The sequence below is a fragment of the Lynx canadensis genome, chromosome E3, assembly GCF_007474595.2.
Source record: "Lynx canadensis isolate LIC74 chromosome E3, mLynCan4.pri.v2, whole genome shotgun sequence".
Taxonomy (NCBI): Eukaryota; Metazoa; Chordata; class Mammalia; order Carnivora; family Felidae; genus Lynx; species Lynx canadensis.
This window is the reverse complement of record NC_044318.1, coordinates 27,765,643-27,787,671: the sequence shown is the minus strand read 5'-3', so window position 1 is coordinate 27,787,671 and position 22,029 is coordinate 27,765,643. Positions and strand designations below refer to the sequence as shown.

General features: G+C 44.8%; 1 protein-coding gene across 3 annotated transcripts in view; it reads left to right on the top strand.

The window, feature by feature from the left end:
* Positions 1–22,029, top strand: part of AUTS2 (activator of transcription and developmental regulator AUTS2) — a 1,119,238-nt gene that overhangs the window by 778,696 nt on the left and 318,513 nt on the right. For all 3 annotated transcript variants that reach the window (XM_030300780.1, XM_030300781.1, XM_030300779.1), the window contains exon 5: positions 18,469–18,498. In XM_030300780.1, coding sequence (XP_030156640.1) covers positions 18,469–18,498 — 30 coding nt within the window. The remainder of the gene's footprint in view (positions 1–18,468; positions 18,499–22,029) is intronic.

The following is a 22,029-nucleotide window of genomic DNA, read 5'->3' as shown; positions in this document are numbered from 1 at the left end:
TTTTCCATTTGAACGACATTCCTTAGGAACCTTATTTTTATGGGTGGGCATGATGCTGACTCACAGATCTGGTCCCCAGTTTGGGGATATTTAGGTTCATGAAGCCTGTTTCGGACTGTATTGGACAGAGATTTAGAAATACCTTGGTTCAAATGCCTGGAGCTTCTTACAAATATGTGACTCTTGGCAACTTACTTAATTCTTCAATTCTCACCTTCTCACTGTAAAATTGGAATTCTAAAACCTACACAGTCGGGTGTGGGGAGGGTGGGGAGGTGTTACAGTGTTAAAGAAGGCAATGTATATCAAGTGTATCATAGCATATTTCCTTGCTTTTCCTGTGTGCTGACATTGGCCATATAAGGTACTTCTGGGTTGTTTCTTAACTGCATGACAAAATTTGTAAACAAATTTCTGTAGACATTTTTGCTCCATTTTGGATAAATATATGGCAGAGAAGAGCTGAGCTAACTAGTACAAAAAACGTTGGGGTTCTTGATGCATATCACAGAATCATCTTCCTGGTAGGAAAGAGACGTTGCTCCAGAAGTGGACGAGTGTCCGCCTCACCACAACCACGCCAACATCACATATCGGCGTTTACATTTTTTTCCAACAGCGATAGATTAGAAAAAGAAGTACCTTTTTTAATCTGCATTTCTTTGATGATTACTGAAGTTGAGCACTTTTTTTCATGTTTATTAGCCATTTCTATTTCCTCTCCCATGAACTGACCTCTCTGCTTTTGGAAGAAAGAATGAGTCTCCGAGGGCTAGCTGGAGAAAGAGATGCTCCGGTGATCATTCCCGCAGAGCCCTGGGGCCAAGAGTTGCAGGGGAGAGAATTAAGAGCCTCCCGGGACTGCCAAGTGACTGTGGAACAGCCTCGTTCCTAAACCTGAGTGAGCGTTCTACACAGTCAACCTGCAATCAACATTGGCTCGCTACCTTTTTATTTCCTCTGTTAAGAAATAGTTTGGATTTTTGAGAGGGGCTCTTCGCATTCCACTCAAGCCAGTGCTTATAATTCTTTTCTGGGTAGACGACCAGCATGCCTATTCAGTTTGGGTTTTTTTGCTCGGAGAGTCCCATTGGCTCACAGTGCATCGCTGTAGATCTTGCCTGAGTCTTTTACGATTCCTGCCATCCAGCCAGGGGCTGTGACTGCTCTGTAACCTTCTTAGATTTAAATCTGTTGCTCGCGTTCTCCTCATAGTGTTACAGAGCAGCAGAGCCCATCCATACTGATGTCTTAATATCATTCTCTCCTCCTTGGATTTATAGAGTAAAATAAACCCGCTGCCATAGAAATGCTTATTGATTACTGAAGTACATAATAAAGCGTAAGAATAAAGTAAGACCCAGTAATCGGTCCTATTCCTGGGGGATGACAGTAAACCCTGGCCATGGCAGCCTCTACGGGCTGCTTTCTGCTGTGGAGTTAGGAGGCTCCCTTTTAATTAGGAGTCCAAATAGTAAGCAGTGAATGATAGAAACCAGGCAGAAAGAGCACATACTGTATGATTCCATTTATATAAAACTCTAGAAAATATACAAACTAATCTGTAGTGACAGAAAGCAGATCAGTTGCGGGGAGAGCGGTATGGGCAGAGAAGGGAGAGCAGGATTAACAAAGGAGCACGAGGAGACTTCTGAGGGCTGTGGATGTGTTCACTGTCTTGATTGCGGTGATGGTTTCGTGGGTGTGTACATGTGTACGAATGTATCCTATAGTGCCTTTTAAATATGGCTAGTTTATTCCTGTACGTTAGAGCTCAATAAAGCCATTAAAGCCACTTTAAAAAAAAAAAAAAAAAAAGGAAACGGCATAAAGGGACAACCCCTGGGTCATTTTGTGCTAGAAACAAAATGTTCTCTTTCCTTAGGAAACTATATTTTAAGGAATATTTATGAGGACTTGTAAGACTCCATTTCCCCTTCACATTTGGACCGATGGGGATTTCAGGAGACTGAATGGTACCATCAAAAAATAAAATAAAAAGTCATTGGTAGGGCAAGAGAGCCCTCTTCTTTCTCAGTCCCCTTTTCCTTTCTTACATCTGCACCTTAAAGGTGGCTTTTTATGTAATTTTTTGGTAGAAACAAAAGAAGCTGAGGCCTCTGGAAAATAACATTAGTTTCCTTCTCGCCCTACTCTTTCTGCCATTATATTTCCCCCGCCCAGAGGAGAGGGCCTACAAAGAAGAAATAAAAACTACTCCAAAATGTTGGCAGTCTGAAAGGGGTCAGGGGTTTTCAGCACCAAGAGATGTTTGTTTTTCTTGCATTTTAACTCTTAATTTTTGACACAGTGGGAAACTCCAGCATGGCTGCCATTTAAAATGTAACAATGGCGTGGTGCCCTGATTGCCTCTGTCACAAGGGCATCATGACAGAAGGCCAGGAGACAAAGCAAATGAGGCCAAAGACAGTGCCTGCTGCTGAGGTGCTGGTCCATTTCTCTGCTTTTGAATGTTTCTTTTCTCTGGCCTCATAAGGAGTCACTCAGGGAGACTGAAGCTGGAATTTGTACAACCTCTCTTCAGTCCCCTTGATTTTAATCAGAAATACACAATTATTCTTTTCCTCCAAATAGAGAAACTCAATCCCCATTTTAAATTCAATTATTGTAATTGCAGCATTCAGAAAAATAGCACATTCATCTTCTAATAAGAGATTGTGGGTACCAAATTACTGCATATAGTATGTCAAAACAGGAAACTTGAGACTGGCAGACCAGTGGGCGTTTTTATCTTGGCGATTTGTATTTTCTTGCAGACAATTTATAGTAATCCTACCCTTCCTTGTTTATGATTTGTAAGACTAGGTTTTCAAGCCATCCTAAAATAAAGACTGTTTTTAGGTACAATTTAATTTAAAATGCCCATTACGAACATGATGGATTCTAAGAGGGGCGAAAGTGATAGGAAAAGAAAGCGAAATCAGTTTTTGGATCCTGTAGAATGACGGCCCACCATGTCTTTGGATCTTCCTGAACCACCCTCTTACATTTGTAAATCACTTTGTCTCCAGCCATATTTCTAACCCATTAGCTACGCTTTTCACTGTCTTGCATTTTAAACAAACAGAACACAAACTCTGATGGGTGGGAAGTTGACAATGTGGCCATTATGTCTGTCAGCATGAGAGCACCGCTGTCCCTTTTCCTGTTCAATTCCAGTTGCTTCACTTGGCTTGAAGTGAGTCAAATGTAAAAGGAAATACCTTAGGATTTTGATTTTCCTGATTTTCTTTTTTTTTATTTTAAAAAGAAAATTTTTTAAATGTTTATTTATTTTTGAGAAAGAAAGATTCAGAGCACAAGCAGGGGAGGGGCAGAGAGAGAGGGAGACTTAGAATCTGAAGCACGCTCCAGGCTCTGAGCTGTCAGCACAGAGCGTGATGCGGGGCCCGAACCCACGAACCTGGAGATCATGACCTGAGCCAAAGTTGGACGCTTAACTGACTGAGCCACCCAGGTGCCCCGATTTCCCTGATTTTCTTAAAGGAATAACCTTAAAATTGGATTTCTTCAACTGTGTACTGTTATTTTCTTCAGATTTTCTTTTACCTTGAAATTATTTCCATGTCTTTCTTGTACACACACTCAGACACCCACGCTTCCAAACACCTTAGTGTTCTTTCCATCACCCCTGTATATTTCTTTTTTTTTATGTTTATTTATTTTTGAAAGAGAGAGAATAAGCGGGAGAAGGGCAGAGAGAGAAAGAGAGAGAGAGAGAGAGGGAAGCACAGAATCTGAAGCAGGCTCCAGGCTCTGAGCTGTCAACACAGAGCCCGACGCAGGGCTCAAACCCACAAACTGTGAGATCATGACCTGAGTCAAAGTCGGAGGCTTAACCCACTGAGCCACCCAGGCGACCTCCATCCCCATTTATTTCTTGACTCCTCAATTAAACAGTTCCCATGACACCTTCCTTCAGATTGTTTGCTAACATAATTTATGAATTCATTCTTTCACATATGTTCCTTGAGCGCCTTTTACGTGTCAGATTTAGGAAGAACAGAATATAAGCAAACTCTGACCACAGTGTTGAAGATGCTGGAAATCAGCAGGGGACCTCTGGCCAGTGAAGTCAGAGGAAGCTTCCATATCCATATATATGGGAGAGAGAACAGGCATTTCCGAGCGGAGTAGTAGTCCGTTGGACTGTTTGCTGGGTGTGACTCCTAAGTGCCAGGCATTTTAGTCATATTCTCTCAACTACTCCCTGTGTATACAGTTACCAGCGTTAATGCTCTAAGAAGTTTTATCTCTTCCCAAGGTTACTCTCTTGGTTGGTTTTATTAGATCAATCCTTAGGTAGGCCTTGCATATATGTAAATTCTGTGCAAAGGGCTATTCAAGTAGCTCCTAATCCTGATTGGTCAGAATCTCTAGACAGATTCCAAAATGGCTGGCTTCCAAGTTGTACCAGTCATCACCTGTTATTTTCGATATCCATCCTACCTGTCTATTTATTTATTTGGCCAGTTCGAATTTGAATGAACATCTCGCTAATGACGAAGCCCCTAAGGCGTTACAGCACTCTGCATAACCTACAGGTGTAGACTCCCAGCTCTTAAATCTATGCATTTTACTTTAGTCCCTATACACAGGTTACTGGCTCCTATTCCTGGAATAAATCCAGACCATATCCACCCAAAAGAATGTGCATCGGGAACCTAAAGGAACACTTAGAAAATTGAATCCTAAAGCGTATTTCCTTGTTGGTAAAAATGAACCACACTTCATTTTATTGCACTTCACTTTATTGTGTTTCACAGATACGGTGTTTTACATATATTGAAGGTTTGCAGCAACCCTAAATGGAGCACGTCTTTCGGTGCCATTTTTCCAGTGCCATTTGCTCACTTCATTTATCTGTCATATTTTGGTTTTTCTCACAGCATTTCAAACATTTTCTTTATTTTTATATTTGGGCTTTTTTTTAAGTTCATTTATTTAGGTAATCTCCACACCCAGCTTGGGGCTTGAACTGACGACCCCGAAATCAAGAGTTGCACACTCTTCTGACCAAGCCAGCTAGGTGCTCCCATTAGTATTACATTTGTAATGGCGATCTGTAATCAGTGATCTTTGGTGTCACTATTGTGATTGTTTTGGGGTGCCACAAACAATCTATCAGACGGCAACCTTGATAGATGAAGGTTGTGTGTGTTCTGACTACTCCACTAACTGGCCTTTCCCCCATCTCTCTCCCTCTCCTTGGGCCTTCCTACTCTCTGAGACACAGTGATTTTGAAATTAGGCCAAGTAATATCCCTACAGTGGTCTCTAAATGTTTCCGGAAGAGTTATAAATCTCTCACTTTAAATAAAGAGCCACAGATGATTAAGCTTCGGGAAAACGCATGTCTAAAGCCAAGATAGGCCAAAACCCTTGCACTAAACAGTTAGCCAGGTTGTAAACGCAAAGGAAAAGTTCTTGAAGGAAGTTGAAAGTGCTCTTCTAAGGAACACATGAATGATAGCTGACATAGAGAAAGTTTGAATGGTCTGGAGAGAAGATCAAGCCAACCACAACATCTCCTTAAGACAGAGCCCAATCTAGAGCAAGCTCCTAGCTCTCTTCAATTCTGCGAAGGCTGGGAGAGGTAAGGAAACTGCAGAAGAAAAGGTTAAAGCTAGCGGAGGTCAGTCACGAGGTTTAAGGAGAGGCTGGCTCCATAACATAAACTTCCAAGGTGCAGCAGCAAATGCTGAGTCACAAGCAGCGGCAAATTATCCAGAACATCTAGCTGAGATCATTAATGAAGGTGGCTACACCAAATGATGGTCTTTGAACGTAGATGGAGCAGCCTTCTAAGATGCCATTGAGGAGTTGCGTAGCTAGACAGGAGATGTCAGTGCCTGACTTCAAAGCTTCAAAGGACAGGCCAACTCTCTGGTTAGTGGCTAACACAGCTGGTGACTTTATGTTGAAGCCAGTGTTCGTTTACCATTACAAAAATCTTAGGACCCTTAAGAATTTTGCTGAATCTACTCTGCCCGTGCTCTATAAACGGAACAACAGAGGATAGATGACAGCACATCGGTTTACAGATGGTTTACTGAATATTTTAAGCCCACTGTTGAGACCTACTGCTCAGAAAATCAGATTCCCTTCAAAATATGACTGCTCGTTGACAATGCACCTGGTCACGCAAGAGCTCTGATGGAGATGTACGATGAGATTAATGTTATTTCCATGCCTGCTAACACAGCATCCATTCTACAGCCTATGAATCAAGGAGCCATTTCGACTTTCAAGTCCTACTATTTAAGCAATACATTCTGTAAGGCCGTAGCTGCCCTAGGTAGTGTTTTCTCTGTTGGATCTGGGCAAAGTAAATTGAAACCTCTCTGGATAGTATTCACCATTCTCCGTGGCAATAAAGATATTCGTGATTTATAGGAAGAAGCCAAAACATCAACCCTAATGGGAGTTTGGAAGAAGTTGATCCAACCCTCGTGGATGGCGCTGAGGGGTTCAAGACTTCGGGAGGAAGTAGCTGCACGTGTGGTGGGAACAGCGGGCGAACTGGGATCAGAAGTGGGGCCCGCAAATGGGACTTCACGCTGCAGCCTCGTGATCAGACTTGAATGGAAGAGGAGTCGCTCCTTCCAGATGAGCAAAGAAAGTGGTGTCTTGAGATGGGATCTACCCCTGGTGAAGACTCTCTGAAGATTGTTGAAATGACCACAAAGAACGTAGAATATCTCTCAAAAGTAATCAATTAAGCAGCAACAGGGTTTGAGAGGATTGACTCCAGTTTTAAACCAAGTTCTCCTGTGGATGAAATGCTGTCAAACAGCATCACGTGCTACAGAGAAATCATTTGTTTGTAGGAAGAGTCTGTTGATGGGGCCAACTTCATTATCGTCTTATAAGAAATGGCCACAGCCACCACCCTGATCAGTCAGCAGCCATCAACACCGAGGTGATGCCCTCCACCAGCAAGAAGATTATAAGTGACTGAAAGCTCAGACGATGGCCAACATTTTTTAGCAATAAAGTATTTATTAACTAAGGGTGTGTATGTTGGGGTTTTTTGGACATAGGGCTATTGCACATGTAATAGACTACAGGGTAGTGTAAATGTAACTTTTATATGCACTGGGAAACCAAAAATTTCATTTGACTCACTTTATTTCGATATTCATTTTATTGCAGTGGTGTGGAACCAAGTCTGCAATATCTCCCCAGACATGCCTGTATTTTATCAATGAAATAAAACCATTTGCTATTCTACTTTGAGAGGGAATGATAGTTTCTGTTTGCTTATCCATTTGGGTTGTTGTCTCTCTTTCTGTGTAATAGAGTAGTGAGTCTTCAAACACCTCACAAGTGTGATTTCTTGCAGAATATGATCTCCTGTCTGGCAGTAAAATTATAAAGAAATTAAATCTGTGGCACCTGGGTGGCTCAGTTGGTTAAACGTCCGACTGCAGCTCAGGTTATGATCTCACGGATCGCAAGTTTGAGCCCCACCCTGCACACGTGTTCTCTCTCTCTCTCTCTCTCTCTCTGTCAAAAATAAACATAAAAAATAGAAATTAAATCCAACCGTTAAACAACTATTGCCGTCTTATTTCTGTGTATGACATAGCATTTCTTTCATGAAGTAGACAGAAAAGGTAAAACTATTAGTATTTCTCTCTGGCTGCTTTCAAATGTTTGAATTCATTGAATCCTAACAAAAATTCTGTGGAGTATGTATCATTTCCATTGACAGGGTAAAAAAACAAGAAAGGTAGGCTCGAAGATGTTTAGTGTCTTTCCCCAGACCACGTGGTTGCTGAGTTGGGGGGATCGGAATTTGAACCTGGCGCCCTTTCCTGAGCCTGGTGCTGTACTGGGCCCTCGTCTTTAGGGAGAGCTGTCTGCAGTGGGGTAGAAATGTGGCCACCTGCTGCAGTCACTGCCGCTTATGGTTATTACAGCCTCTTTCGTTTGGCCCGCCTCCACCCACAGCCCAGCCGTTGATCCGAAAGATGTTTTTCAAGTAGTGTCTTTGTATAGAGCGTGGGAGAGCAAGCAGCGCTAGGTCCTACTTGTTGGGAACATGAACTTTGGAGGACGGAACTGGGTTCAAGTACTGCCTGTGCCACCGGAAGCCTTAACTTCTCCTCTTGAAAATGGAGGGGCCATAACACTTCCCTCCCAGGGCCGTTGTCAGAACGTTCTCTATTAATGACCGGTGGGCTGTAGGCTGGCTCTTCTAGGGGGAAAGGTGCTCTAAGAGAGTTTCCATGGAGAATCCCTCCCATGCAGGAGCCATGCTGCAGAGCTAAGATGTGAAATGCACTTCATCTTCAGGAAGCAGACTTCATTCAGGAAGCCTTCCCCAAAAGAGACAGCTAAGAACTACTCTTCTCCAGCTCCCTTTGCCTGAGGTAGACGCTGTCTCTTTGGCCAGAAATTGAATCGTGTCGGTGCCACTTAGCATGGGAAGCAGTGCCTCACATTCAGTGCCTCACAACCTTGGGGGCCGGAAGGAAGAATGGTTTGCAGCACTTTCATCACCTGGGGAAAAAGAACTCAGAGGCACAGGCACTTTAAGAAAGATGCTTTTACTTTGAGTGTTGGAGAAAATGGAACAATTACCTATTGAAAGCGAAGTGGATGAGAAAACATCTCTGTTCGTACTACCCTGATCATTTAATCTATTCAGATCCATTGTGCCTTCCTGAAGGTGGTTCAGGCCAGACTGTCTGTTCCTTCCCCACTATAGGGCACCCGGCGATCCCAACTCGAGACGGATTTCCTATGCCATGAGGAGATTCCTCTAAGGGTTTGTGCTCTATGTGCAGTATCGGATCCGTACAATAAATAAAAGGAGGGAGGGAGGGGGATCCACAAATCATCAAATCGGTATTAGCATCTTTTCGGGTCCTGAAGACTGCACTAGGCCCTGTGATGATTCCAGGGACAACCAGAGTGCTCTGAGGAGCTCACCGTCTGACAGGGGAGCAAGACTTCTATACATAAAATCAATGAAGGATTGTGTTCTGTTGAAACCATAGCCAGGTAGGTTTCCAGCACCTGGCACACATACTCTTGAGGAAAAAAAAAAAAAAAAACTCAGTCTTTGTTGAAGAATGAATGCATGCATGATTTTTGACATCTGTTGAGTGCTTTCCATGGATCAGGCACTGTTCTATGCCTTTTAATGATATATAGAGAGAGATATACATATACATGTATATAGACATATATATATATAATATTTCATTCGTGTATATTTATGAAGGTAAATGCTCTTAACCGTGGGGGTTAGTACTGCCAATAGCCCCATTTGATAGAAAATGAAACTGAGGCATAGAAAGGTTAAGTTACTTGCCTAAGGTCCTACGGAGTATAAGTGGTAGAGCCAAGACTTGAATCCAGGCAAAGTGGCCCCGTGGCCATGTGTCAAAGAGAATAGGATGTGCTTTGCAAGAGCTGGTTGCCATTTTGGTGCAGACGAAGAGCTTCCGGGCTTTGTTATCTGCTCATCTGGCTTTGGCTTCCTCAAGACTGCAAGCTCCCTCCCCCTTTCTAGAACCCAGACCAGCTGGGCCAACCCTGTGCGGTTCTACCCCGCCTGGGCCCCGGCCCCGCCTGCTCTCTCATTTGTAGTTTCTCTCACCGAGCACATTTCTAAAGGAGGACCGCTGCTCCGCTTTAAGGACATACGAATGGCTTGCCCTCACCTGTCAAGCATGATCCTTGTATTTTACCAGGCCCATTATGAACGCAATCTTTCTGTCGAAAATTTGCATACCTCCTTTCTTGAAAAGTAATGACAGCAATTTCTTTCCCTCCGCTCACTTTCTGAGTGTCTCATTTAACGGCACCTGTGAAACCGACAGGCGCAGAGATGAGAAGTGAAAGAGAGCAGTTGATTAAATCATCATCAAGCCGGGCCTCAGAAAGTCAATTCTGCTTGCCGTCTGCAATGATATCCTTTTATCTTAAAGTAATGAGCTATGGCACTTTTGCATCGGGTAATGCGATAAGTTCTATTAGCATGTTCCATTTGCCTCACAAGCAAGGGCAAGTCATTTTAGCTAGCTCATATCACTGCAATCAAAGCAATTGGCTTCCCAGGCAGAGAAGAAAGGGAAAAGGCTCAGGGTGATTTCTATGGATCACAACACAGCGGAAAAAATAGACTCTTGTATTATTTTAACCCGTAACATGCTTTTCCTTTTTACTCATCAGCAAATTGGGGTTTTATTAGCTCACACAGGACTCTGAAAAGAACCAAGGTTTAGTTGAAGCAAACCCAGGGGGCTCAGGCCCCACCCAAAGGAACAAGCAGCTGTGATCTGGAAAGGGAAGATTGCACAGGGGGTCACAAATATAATACTGCCAGCGAACGTAGCTGAGAAGGTCTCCCTGGTAATAATACTGTGGTCTCGTAATAAACTCTTACTTCACACCATCTTCAAAGTCATTTGTAATAGGTCCCCAGGCAGGTACGGATTAATGCTATTGATGACTTAGAATCAGTAAATCAATGGCAAAGAGGCAAAGGATCTGTTGCTTAAGCTTAAAAGAGATCGTTTACAAATCACCCGGCCCTAGACTGTCAGTTTTACCTTTGGACAAGAAACTCATTTTTCTCATGTTGGCAACCACTGAGGCTTGTGGGCTCTGGGCTTTAAGTAAATTTCATCTTTGGGGTTTATGTATGTTTATACTTGGCAAAGTGTGACTTCCTTTCTTCTTAAAGGGGAAAAAAATGCTGAACTCCAAAGATTTGTGAAATACCCACTTCTTCCACATCCAAAAGCCCAACAATATTTTAATGAGCTAGCTGGAAATTTACAACATACAGATTGTTTTATGAAATATACCTGGATTTGAAAGTGACAAAAAGGACCAAAAAGGAAAAAAAAAAAAAAAACATGTTGAATATTAAGTCGTGACCTTTAGAACTTCAGATTTGGACAGCTTGATTTCTGGCTGTGTATTTGTCCTTCTAATGAGTGGTCAGAGTGAACCTAGAACACCATAGGCACTTTAAAAGTATTTGTTGAATGAAAATGTGTGATCATCTGAGAGACCCTGGAGGGGGATCAGAAGTGTTCCGCTTGCCCCCTCAGATCACGTTGGCCGTTTGAGTCCTGGCCCATTCAAGCTGAGAACTTGCAAAAATGCCAGGTTCTGAGAACTCCCCATAGGAATAACAGGTCACCAGTACAGAATTCCAGAAGCTTCTGAAGATTTGCTCTCCTCTCTACCTCCTGCACAGTTAAAGATGGGTAGACCTTACATTATTTTCTAATGTGCTCTTTTGGTGACTGTCAGAAGCTTTATTCTCATCTTTTAAGTTACTGTTTGGCAAACAAATCTTTCGATTACGCTTTCACTTTTGTAGAGCTATTTTATTTGATTGGGTATAGTTGTTGTTGAGGTGGAAAGGAAGAGGGCCAGTGGCATCGTTTTACAATCAGTAAGAATACCGTAAACCATTTTCAGGATGAAAATATTCTTTTTTATTTCAAGGTCCCCAATAGCTTTAAATTTCACTTAAAGCCCAAAGTCGATAGGAGAGCGGTGTAAACATTGTGAAACGAGGGCTTTGTGAGGTGACGGAAGACAGACAACATCAGAGTTGCCATACGCGGCACAGAATGACTGCGTGTTTTTGCATGTAGAATTGCAGGGATGGGAAGATGATGGTGGGCATGTTTCTAGTCACTGTGCTGCTAGTTTACTTCTTTAAATAAAAAAAAAAATAAGTGTCATGTTTTCTCTAGGTGGCTTCTTCTGAAATTGCTTTTAGGTGAGGGATGTCTTTACAGTCTTAGATAAACCGCCTGCCCCAAAGGGAAATCGATTTGTTTTGTCACCAGCAAAGTTAAATTGTACTTGATGTTAGATGCCGTAGTTTACAAGTTGGGGTTCTCCCTCATTTTCCTCTTATTTCCTTTAGGCAGAAAGAAGAATAAAATAACTTTGTTCAGTGATGGTGTTCAGCCCTGACATCTTTGGTGGCAATGATAAATGGATTTGAGATACGAAATAACTGTTCCAGCAAGGTCCATTGAGCAGAATAGAGAGCAATGCCCTCCTCAATGTCATTGTATGTGATATATTCAATGATTGCCACTTTCTGCTTAAGAATGCATTCCATCACGAGGTACCTAGAATTCCATCTTGTTCCTTCATTCCGAATGAGGCGGAGAGATGTCGCGGACCTTGACTTATTTCGATTTGGATCAGCGTCTTAAAACACAGATATTGAGATTCCCAAATGGAAATGAGAAATGTTTGCTTTTGAGGAAGTACAATAAAATCATAATCATGTCTTGTCTGGGCCTTTTAATGGAAGGTATTTCCTTCTTGGCCCCAACTCTAGGCTCTGCTAATGATTTTAACACTGCCCCCTGTGCTCAAACATACACCCCGCTGAATTAAGCAGTGGAGTTAGTCATTATTTCCTGTACCTTCTTTCTTTGGAATTACTTGTTTTTTCAAAATCATAGTTTCTTATGTAACCTGGAATCAGCCACTGTTTGAAGAATTCTAAAGAAGAATGAGGTGAACTTATCAATGTGAGCACCTTTCATGTCCCAAGACACTATCTCTTACCTACTCAGAGCTAACTCTGTAGTACGGATGTGTCTTGTGGCAAACAGTGAAAATATAATTTTGTAAGAGATGGCGACAGAACAATTAATTCTAAGAAGAGTACTGTAATTCTAAGAATTCCTAATTCATATTAGAAGATTCTAAGGGAACTGGGTTTGCAAAGGCAAATTAAACATTTTTAGGTAGAAACTTGGAGAACCAGAATTAATTTACAAAGACAAATTAAATATTTTTAGGTAGGAACTTGGAGAACCAGAATTCCAGGTGGAGGGAACTGAAAAGTGCAAAGATAATAAATCCTGAGGGTGTGACCAGTTGTGCCTGAGTGTGGCAACAACAAGGGGTGTGTTAAGATAGTGCTACTCCAAGTGTGGGCGCAGGCCACGCCCTGAGTTCTTGGTTAACCATCTACTGGGGGATCGGCGTGGCAGCTGAGAATAAGCATTTGGAAACTTTTACAGCAATTCAGTAGAGTAATTTCATATCCCTTAAATCTAATAATAACACACACACACACACACACACATATACACATGTCTTTGCTTTTCTTTTTCATGTTCCTAGCAATTTATTTTTTATTATATTCTACAATGTATTGGAAATTAAAGAAAACAAAACAAAAACAAATGGTCCTTCTCCGCAGAAAGCTTGACATGCACCGTGCTGGAGGAGTGGCTGGGTGTCGGGAGTCGGAGGCTCTGTGAAGAGTTTTCCTTGCCGTGGGAAGTGTCCAGACTCTTCGCTGAGACTGCACGTGCAACAGCATTACCAAGAAGATAACGGGAGTGGGATAGATAAGAAGAAGATAATACCAGCGGGAGAGGGGCAGACTTGGGGCAAGCAAACGAGGGCGAGTCTGGATTTAGGTGGATGCTCGGGTCTGAGGTGTTTGCAGGGCTTCGGGAAGGGGATGTAGCAAGCAAAAACGTACTTTAGTAACAGTTAACACTTACTGCCTACGCCAGCTCTGTGCCATGTGTTGTCTGAACCATTTACATGTGTTCACTTGTTCTCTTCTCCCCTTCCTTTGGGGGAAATGCCATTAGTACCCACATTTTACAGATAAGTAAACTGAGATGCAGAGAATTGAAATGATTCTCCCAGAGTCACATAGCTGGCAGGTGGTGGGCATAGAGATGTTTTAGTCTCAATATATTAATGGTAGACGGAACTAGGGGACTCTAAGGGCTCTCCAGGAAATCACAGAGAAACAGTAGAACTGCAGATTCAACTCTGGGGGGACAGTGAAATTAAGGGATATGCAGAGAAGGAAGAGCCATGAGGAGATACTAGGGAAGAGCAGTATTGGTGAATGTGTACAAGGGGAAAATGCCAATATGTTCAGTCGAAACAATCCGAATAGCAGCACGAGGGAATTTCCTTACTAGGTTATTTACAATCCATACAGTGGATTGCAGCGCAACCTTTTACACACACACACACACACACACACACACACACACACTTATTTTTAGGTTTATTTATTTATTTATGGGGGCAGGGAGGGACAGAGAGAGAGGGAGAGAGAATCCCCAGCGGGCTCTGTGCAGTCAGCATGGGGCTCGACCGCACAAACTGCGAGATCACCACCTGAGCCGAAATCAAGAGTCAGACGCCTAACCGACTGAGCCATCCAGCTGCCCCGCAGCGCAGCCTTTTAAAAGAAAAAAAAAAAAAGTGATGTGACAGGGTAAATTTGCCTCATTGAACAAAATATTTGACACATTATATGAAAACAAAGAAGGGTACAAGTAGTAGGAATTCATTTTCATTTCTTCAAATGTGTATGTGAAGGATGGAGGAAAGACTGGAAAGAATTCTACAGACGTATTAGCTGTTTACCTATGGGCAGCAGGTTCGTGGGTGATTTTTAAATTCTGTTCAATAAAATATGCATTAATTTGTAAAAGGAGAAAATGCTGGGTGGGTGGGTGCGTGGGTGGGTTGAAGTGTTTAAAGGGTGGGACTTAGTGCAAAAGGGAGAGTTGCCCCCAGAAGACTCACTTCTAATTTGTGAAACCAGAGGGAACAGATGGTGAAGTTGAGCCAGTCACCGGAAGTGCTGTGCTCAGGCACTAGGCCCTTTCTGAGTTCTGCCTTTGAGGCATGTGGCTTGGATTTCACGCTCCTGTCTCCCTCTTTTGTCTGTGTGGGTTTGGCTCACATGTGTGTCTGAAGGCTCAGTGACCAAGAATTCTCCCCCATCTGGGGGGTAAGGCCCCCTTGTTCCTTTTCATTTCTTGCTTTTCAAACGGAGGAAAATATTTCCAGCGTTTCACAAAGGGCTTTGAAGTCTAGTCACGGGGAGTACTCTGTCACCTCAAGCTGGTTGTTAGCGTGCAACCTGTTTGCTAATAAACCAATGCGGGACCCTGGTGTCAAAATGCTTAAAATGGTCAAATCAGCGGGGACTCTGTTTCTGCATTCGACATGCCTTTCCCATTTTCCAGCCTCATGCAGAACATACACCTGAATCAGGAGGTGGCTCGGCGTGAACTCTTGTAAATTGGAGTGGGTATCTAGGGACTGGGGAGCAGACACTTCTTCTTTTAACCTTTCAAGACCAGGAATCATTTGGCCCCAAATCCACAATGTACTGAACCTGGGGTGTAAAAGCCGTACAGTGTATTAAATGTGAATTTGAGCCCATGAATTCTGCCCACACTGACTCTATAAAACAGCCTCTCCTTTTCATAAAGCCGGCCCATAAACGGCTGCTAGCGAAGCAGAAAGACTCCTTAGGACTGTGGCTCGCCTTCCGTCTGGGGTTGTCAACAAACCCCCTTTATGAGTGGAATAGACCTCTTGTATGTGTCGAACTTCTGGCTTTTTACAGAGTGTGTCAGGAGCCAGGCTAGGCAAGCGTTAGGCGCTGTTTGCTGAGTGCATTTATTGCCTTTGCATAATTTATGAGCTGGAGGGGTTGACCATCATCCGTCTCTGCCAGGGGCTGGCACTCGAGGCTCCGGAGAGCGGAGCTGTAAATTGGATGGTGCGCTCCTGCTGAGCTCACGGCAAAGTCCTCGGGTCAGTATGGGAATTTAATACCAGAAATGGAACTGTTTTCTCAGCGCACCATGTGGGCCCCAGTGCAGCAGAGACTGTTTTGGCAGACTCTGCGACCGGCCTTGTCGAGGAGCTGTCACTCACCCGGCATGTTGTGTGGGGAGCCTGAGCATTTTTAATCGGCTTGGCATCCGTGCTGCTTCCATAATGGATACCAGTAGGTCTCAGTTCTTCACCATATGCTTAACTCTGGAGACAAGGTGCTTCTGGGTATATCAGTAATTACTTGATGCAGAATTAAGTGGACCTTGAAATTAGAACTGGACTGTTGGAAAGCAGAAAGCTTAACACTTTGATAGGAATAACCATTCCCAGGGACATACCGCTGTTAGGATCGGTAGGGGTGGGGGCTGGGCACGGACAGCGGTAGTTCTTTTCCAGGCTCCCCACTCCTTCTTCCCCCTGCACACCAGTCCTTGGGGACACGGGCAAGTGCCATGCCACAGCCTTCAGCTGTCACTGATTGCCTCGCGAGGCGAGCTGGGATCATCTGGGGAGAGGAGTCTGCCTGGCAAAATACGCTTCTCTCTTCCACGCCCTCCTGAATGATGCCTTGTCACTCTTGAAATTGCGCCCGTAACTTAGGAACCCCAACGAAAGCCTAAGCAAAGGCAATGGAAAAGTCACACAATCAGGAGAACAGAACCTCATCTGTCTGTTGTTCTAGGCCTTCAAAGTCTTCATCTAGCCTCTCTTGACTTATCAGAATAGAGAAATTACTCATCAGGCAAAAGGAAGTTTAGACCTTCTCAGTTTGGAAGCCTGGTTGAAAACAGTGCAGTCGTACTTGGTTAAAGCACAGTCACTAAAACTCTGATAACCCTATGGCATTGAGGAGCCGGCGAGGACAGTGAAAGGTTAGAGCCCTCCAGTCTGTAAGTTTGTGCTGTGAGTTCCTAAATACCTACAGTAGAGAGTGTAAGCTACAGAGAGGAAGCAGTCCCCAAGTTATGTCTTATAATAGCACGCTGTCCATTCGGATGGAGTTTTTGTTACTTTCGATGGAAAGCACTCTAATGGTGGTTTTTAAACAATAAGGTAACTTACTGTTACCTGAACAAAAATGTCCAGAGGCAGGCTGCTCTTAGGTTGGTTCAAGTGGCCCCATTGTGCCAGGCCATTTCTTGGCCCCACTCTCTTGTTTTAGTATTTAGGCTTTTTGCCTCATTTTTGCAAAGTTGCTACCACAGATCCAGACGTCATATCCTCGTTCAGTCGTGTTCAGAGGCAAGAGGCAAGTGCTTCTTGCTTTTCTTCTTTTTTGAGAAGAAAAAAATTTTTTCAGAACCCTCAGCAGACATTTCCTCAAGTCTCAGCCAACGGTGTGTCTTATGGCCACCCTTAGCTATAAGCAAAGTTGGAAAAGAGAGACTATCTGGCCTTTTCAGTCTCAAAATGTCAGAAGCTACAGACTAGGGGACAGGGGCTTGCAAATGACTATGGGTATCTAGCCAGTAGTGACTGCTGTATAGGCAAATTTATTTTCTGTTTCTGTTCATAGCTACATCAACTCCCATGTCCAGGTGGCCACACTAAAAACCTTGGCATCATCCGAGACTCGTCCCTCTTCCTTGCTTCTCGCATCCATGTGTTACCACGTCCTATTGGTTCTGCCTTCAGAACTACTCTGCCATCTGTTCCTCCCTTTCTTAAACCATGCGTCATGCTGTTTTAGACAGTGTTGTAAGGGTTGCCAAACTGGTCACCTGTGACCAATGTCTTCTTCCCAACCCCAGCTCATGGTCTCTCCTCTGCCCTGTGGGAAGAGTCATCCTAATGGACTATAGCTCTCATCACACCACACCTCTGCTCAGTGTTAGCGTTATAGCTTTCCCTCTGCTGCTAAACTGAAAGCTACCTTAGGGCCAGTCCTGCGTCCTGCTTGGTTGAGTATCTGTCTGGCTTAGCAGTGCTCATCAAGGACTTTTGAGGGAATGAATGAATATTTTTATCCGTTGCACATTTACTGTGACAGAATACATCCTCCCCCCCCTTTTGAAATCAAATGGGTAACAAACACTCTTGGTTTAAAAAGAAAATGTGGTTTTATTTTTTCCCCCTTTGCTTCTAATGAAGAAGCCCAAGTTTTGAGTTAACTCTCGTTCTTTGCTTATCCCAAACTTAGCTGACCAGTTGGAATTTGGGGTCAGTTAGCTACAATGTGACTCTACTGTCTTAAAACAGATTTCTTTGCCCATATTGCTGATTTATTTCCCTGACCTCTTCTTATCATTGGTGTGTTTTTATAGGGAATATTCCCTCTTTTCTCTGGGCCTCTAAGCCACAGAAAAGGCAGCCATCACAAACTGGTGAGCTCTGCCCACTGTGTTTCTTCCAAAGTCCAAATGAGCGAATACGGTGTCCGGAGGCTTACCTCTTTTCCTGTGCAAAAACATCGGGAGAGATACAACCATTCACATTAGCTGAAGGTAGAAGGTCTCCATTAAGATATCAGTTTGCTCCGAATCCCAGTGAATGACCTTGATGCACCTTAGTCCTGCGGCCGGATTGGCTCCTTGATGGGCATCCCCTCTCCCGTGCTGTGGGGGTGCTCACCATTGTGATCCAACACCTTGCCAGACTGACCACAGGAAGAGGCACAGAGCGCAGGCGTCGAATGAAATCAACAGAGCACCTTCACAGCATTTCGCTTCTGATTCTGTTTATCATCGTTTGAACTGAAGAAACTCTGTACAGCTTAGGCAGCATTTTTTTATTTCCTCTATTTGTCTTTCCTCTTTTTTTTTTCTGTATCAAAAATAAAAATCTACTCAATTTTTTCACTAACCCTTATTCTCTTATCTTTCTTTTCAGTGTGACAGCGACAGTGACCAGGAAGAGAAGGTAAGATCCCCCCGCCCCGCCCCACCATTGTGGGCAGAGTCGAGCACCGTGGTTCTCGCACACCGTCACAGGGTGGTGGGATACCAGCCTGCTATTGACCGTACCTTTTCTGCAAAGACCAGCTTTATTTACACAGCGATGTTTCCTGTGATAAGAAATAATGTATTTAATATGTGAGGCCCACTTTTTTTTAAACACACCCGTTAATATTGGATATATCGTCATCAGGTTTTCACTTTTACAGATTTTAAAAGAGGAAACCATTTTAATAGCCATCTGATTTTTCTTTTTGAATCCTTGATTAGAACATTAAACCTGCTAGCCTGCATTTGTAATGTCATTTCTTCATTTCTTTTACTGACCTCTATGCTTCTTCTCGCCTTACTGTACATATTGGCCTTCTTGATGGAAATGTGAACGGTGTGTTTCTCGGAATCTTACTGTGGGACGAGGGGTGGGCAGGGCAAGGCAGGTGGGAACTGCTATCTTCCCGCCCAGGTGGACGGCCAGGTGGGAGGGCGGTTCTTCCCGCAGGTACCCGCTCTGTGTGGAGGCTGATGGCCGCCAGCCTCTGTGCGTCCCGTTCAACATGGATCCGGAAAAGGAGCTCAGTTGTTGAGCTTTCAGAAGATTGGATCACAGCCCGGTAAAGTGAACTTTCTGTGCTTGAAGCAAAGGGATTATTTGTCCGGTTGGTCTTTCTTTCTAGCTGTCCCCACCCCTCAGCCAAACTTCTTGCTAATTTCATTCCTCCCTTATGAACCTCATCAAGAGTTACCCGAACGTCACGGTTTCTATATTGCTCAGCCTCAGAGGGATGGGACCTCCCCGGTTTCCGGGTCTGTCCTGTGGCGCTGGCGTTCTTGAGCCCCATTCTGTGCCTTTCACCTCCTATGTGCCTGTGGATTTCACTCAGAATCCCGCAGTTCGTGTTTGGCGGGATCTTCCCAACAGGCCCAGAATTTTCCCTCCTTCTCTGCTGCCAGCCTCCAAGAGAGATCTAAAGGCTCTGGTTCTGTACTGTCGTTAATTTGAATTCAGCATATGTAGCCTGTTATAAAATGCGAGACATCATCATTTGAGCAGGTCAAGCATATTCAGATGAAGACAAATGGTGCTTATTTGATTTCCTTAAAATCAGGAAATGAAAAAAGTGCTCTCTGGAGAAATCATGTTCTGCCTGACTTGGATGATAGACCAATGCATGTCCCCTAGATAAGAACAGGCTCTCGCCTTGAGGTTTTTATCTCTGAAGGACGGCCAGGACTGTCAGCTTGCTGACATGTGCATTATCCATGTCATTTTAAACAAAGTGACCTATGGAAGGGTGCGCTGTGCTGTGACATGGTAATGGGCTGTTGGATGACAGTGAAAGTACACACTGCAAAGGGGGCTGTGGATTATTCTTTTGTTTAACTGACAAGTAGGAGCTTCCTTCCTCCAGCCCCTGGGAGTCTCAGCTCCTTGCAAGTCGGGCCCCTGGTGTCTCAGGCAACCGGCGTGCAGTGGGTGCCAGAGGCGCGTGGGCAGCAGTAGAGGCTCAGTGTCCGAGGCGCGTCCGCTGGTCCTGGAGCCATCCCGGCCACATTCCCACCTGGCAGTCGTCACGTCGTTCTGTCGGGCGTCACAGGCACTGGGGAGGGATTGGTGCTTTCTGGCCGTTTCAGGGGATCTTTTACAGGTGACAGTTGATCTCTCTTTTCAAGCCGGTGGCACTTCTCCAAGAGGATGAGCCTTGTTCTGGATTTCACATCCAAGGGGACATTCTTTCTTTAAAAGGCAATGTGACATCCCAAAGTGTCACTGGTCCCCAGCAGTGGGAGAAGGTGATAAGGTTTGTCCGGTGTTGCATAGCATGCAGGTGTCTGGGTCAGCGGTCTCAACCTTGAATGCACATCCGAATCATCGGGGGGGGGGGGGGGCGGTAAAAATCCTGATGCCTGGACCTCATCCCAGGCCACTTACCTCAGAATCTCTGAAGGTGCCTAGCAGTACTTGTCCAGATGATCACCTAGCTCTGGTAGAGCTGTCTGTGGTTTTCGGAGTGTCCTGGGGGCCACGGTGTTTCCTACACACTGACCGCATCCCAACGAGTCCTTCCCCAGGACCCGAATCCCCGTGTCCTTGCCGCCCCGGTTCCCAGCTCTGAGCGCGGGAAGCAGCGAAGCATCTGCGCGGAGCAGTGGCGGCGGGAAGGGAGCAGGGCCCACCGCTCAGAGTCAGGGATGACTCCAGGGCAACGAAGGAGAATAAAGAGATGTTTATAGCAGGTGCACGAGAGGGGTGACGACCGGCGAGGGGAGAGCCGTTAGGAGTGTTCCTCGGACCCGCCGCCCCCGGGGGCTCTGCCTGTGGCCTGCTGTGGCCCTGCAGGCCCTCCTCCTGGCAGGGAGCCGCTCCCCGCCCTCACTCCCATCATCTGTCCCTGCCCCGCCACGCGCCACCCTGCGTTCCTCCAGAGGGCTCCCGGCAGGAGCAATCAAGACTGTAATCGCAGCCGTGCCTGCTTGGCTCTGTTACAGTTCAGACTGTCAGGCTTCCCCTTTTGGACTGAGATTGTCTGGTGTTTATCACCGACTTCAGCACCATCCTCCCAGACTTGTGCTGCGCGCCGAAGCCCCGGCCCCTGGCAGCCTCCTCTGTGCCTGAGCCTCTTGGCTGGGCCCCCCTCGGAGCCCCAGAGCTAACCGAGGCTGCTTTCATGTGCTGCTGGGAGGATTCGCATTCAAATCTGAATTGCTAATGGGGGGAAAGATGCCACTCAGTGTCCTGGGATCCCTTCAGCAGCCTCACCAGGGATGCTGTTGGAGGCAAAAGTGAGACTTGTAGGGACCCACTGGGATTTCTCTCCGGAAGACCTGTCATTCTCTTACTCCACGGGGATCTGCAGAACCGGCGGTCTAAAATTAGGGTACTGTATTTCACACAGCTGACTGAATTAAGATAAACTCTGCTTTCCTCTGATACGAAGCTGTAATTTATAAAATGATACCCTTACTAATTAATGTGGAAGTGACTGGGAAAGGAGCGAAAAAAGCAGAGCTCCCCACGCGTGCAGGAGATGCACTTGTGCACGGAAAAGGCTCTGATGAGACGCTGAGCAAAAAAGCACCTCTCAACGCCCCCTCCCAGCCGCGCGGGGTACGTTTCGCACTAGTGCCAGAGAACCTGGAGGACTTGGCCAGGGTCGGCGTTGGGCGGGAGTGAGAGAAGGCTGTGGACGGTCCACATCCTAGATGTGGGATTTTTCTGTGTTGTAGTTAGTGTAAAGCAAGGAGGAAGCGCTTTGCACCTTAGTCGCCCAAATGAAGCAACTATCCCAGGCTCCCATTCGAAATGAATTGCTATCATGAGAACAAAGAGGCAGCGTGCATATTTCCACGTATTTGGCCTGTATTTTCTCTTGTTGCCTCTCTTCCTCTACCGCTGGCAACAGCCCATTATACTAAGAAACATTCCCTGTTTGGTTATGAAATTAATGTAGAGATTAAAAGTAGTTCCTGTTTATTGTGTGGGCCACAGGGCAAAATT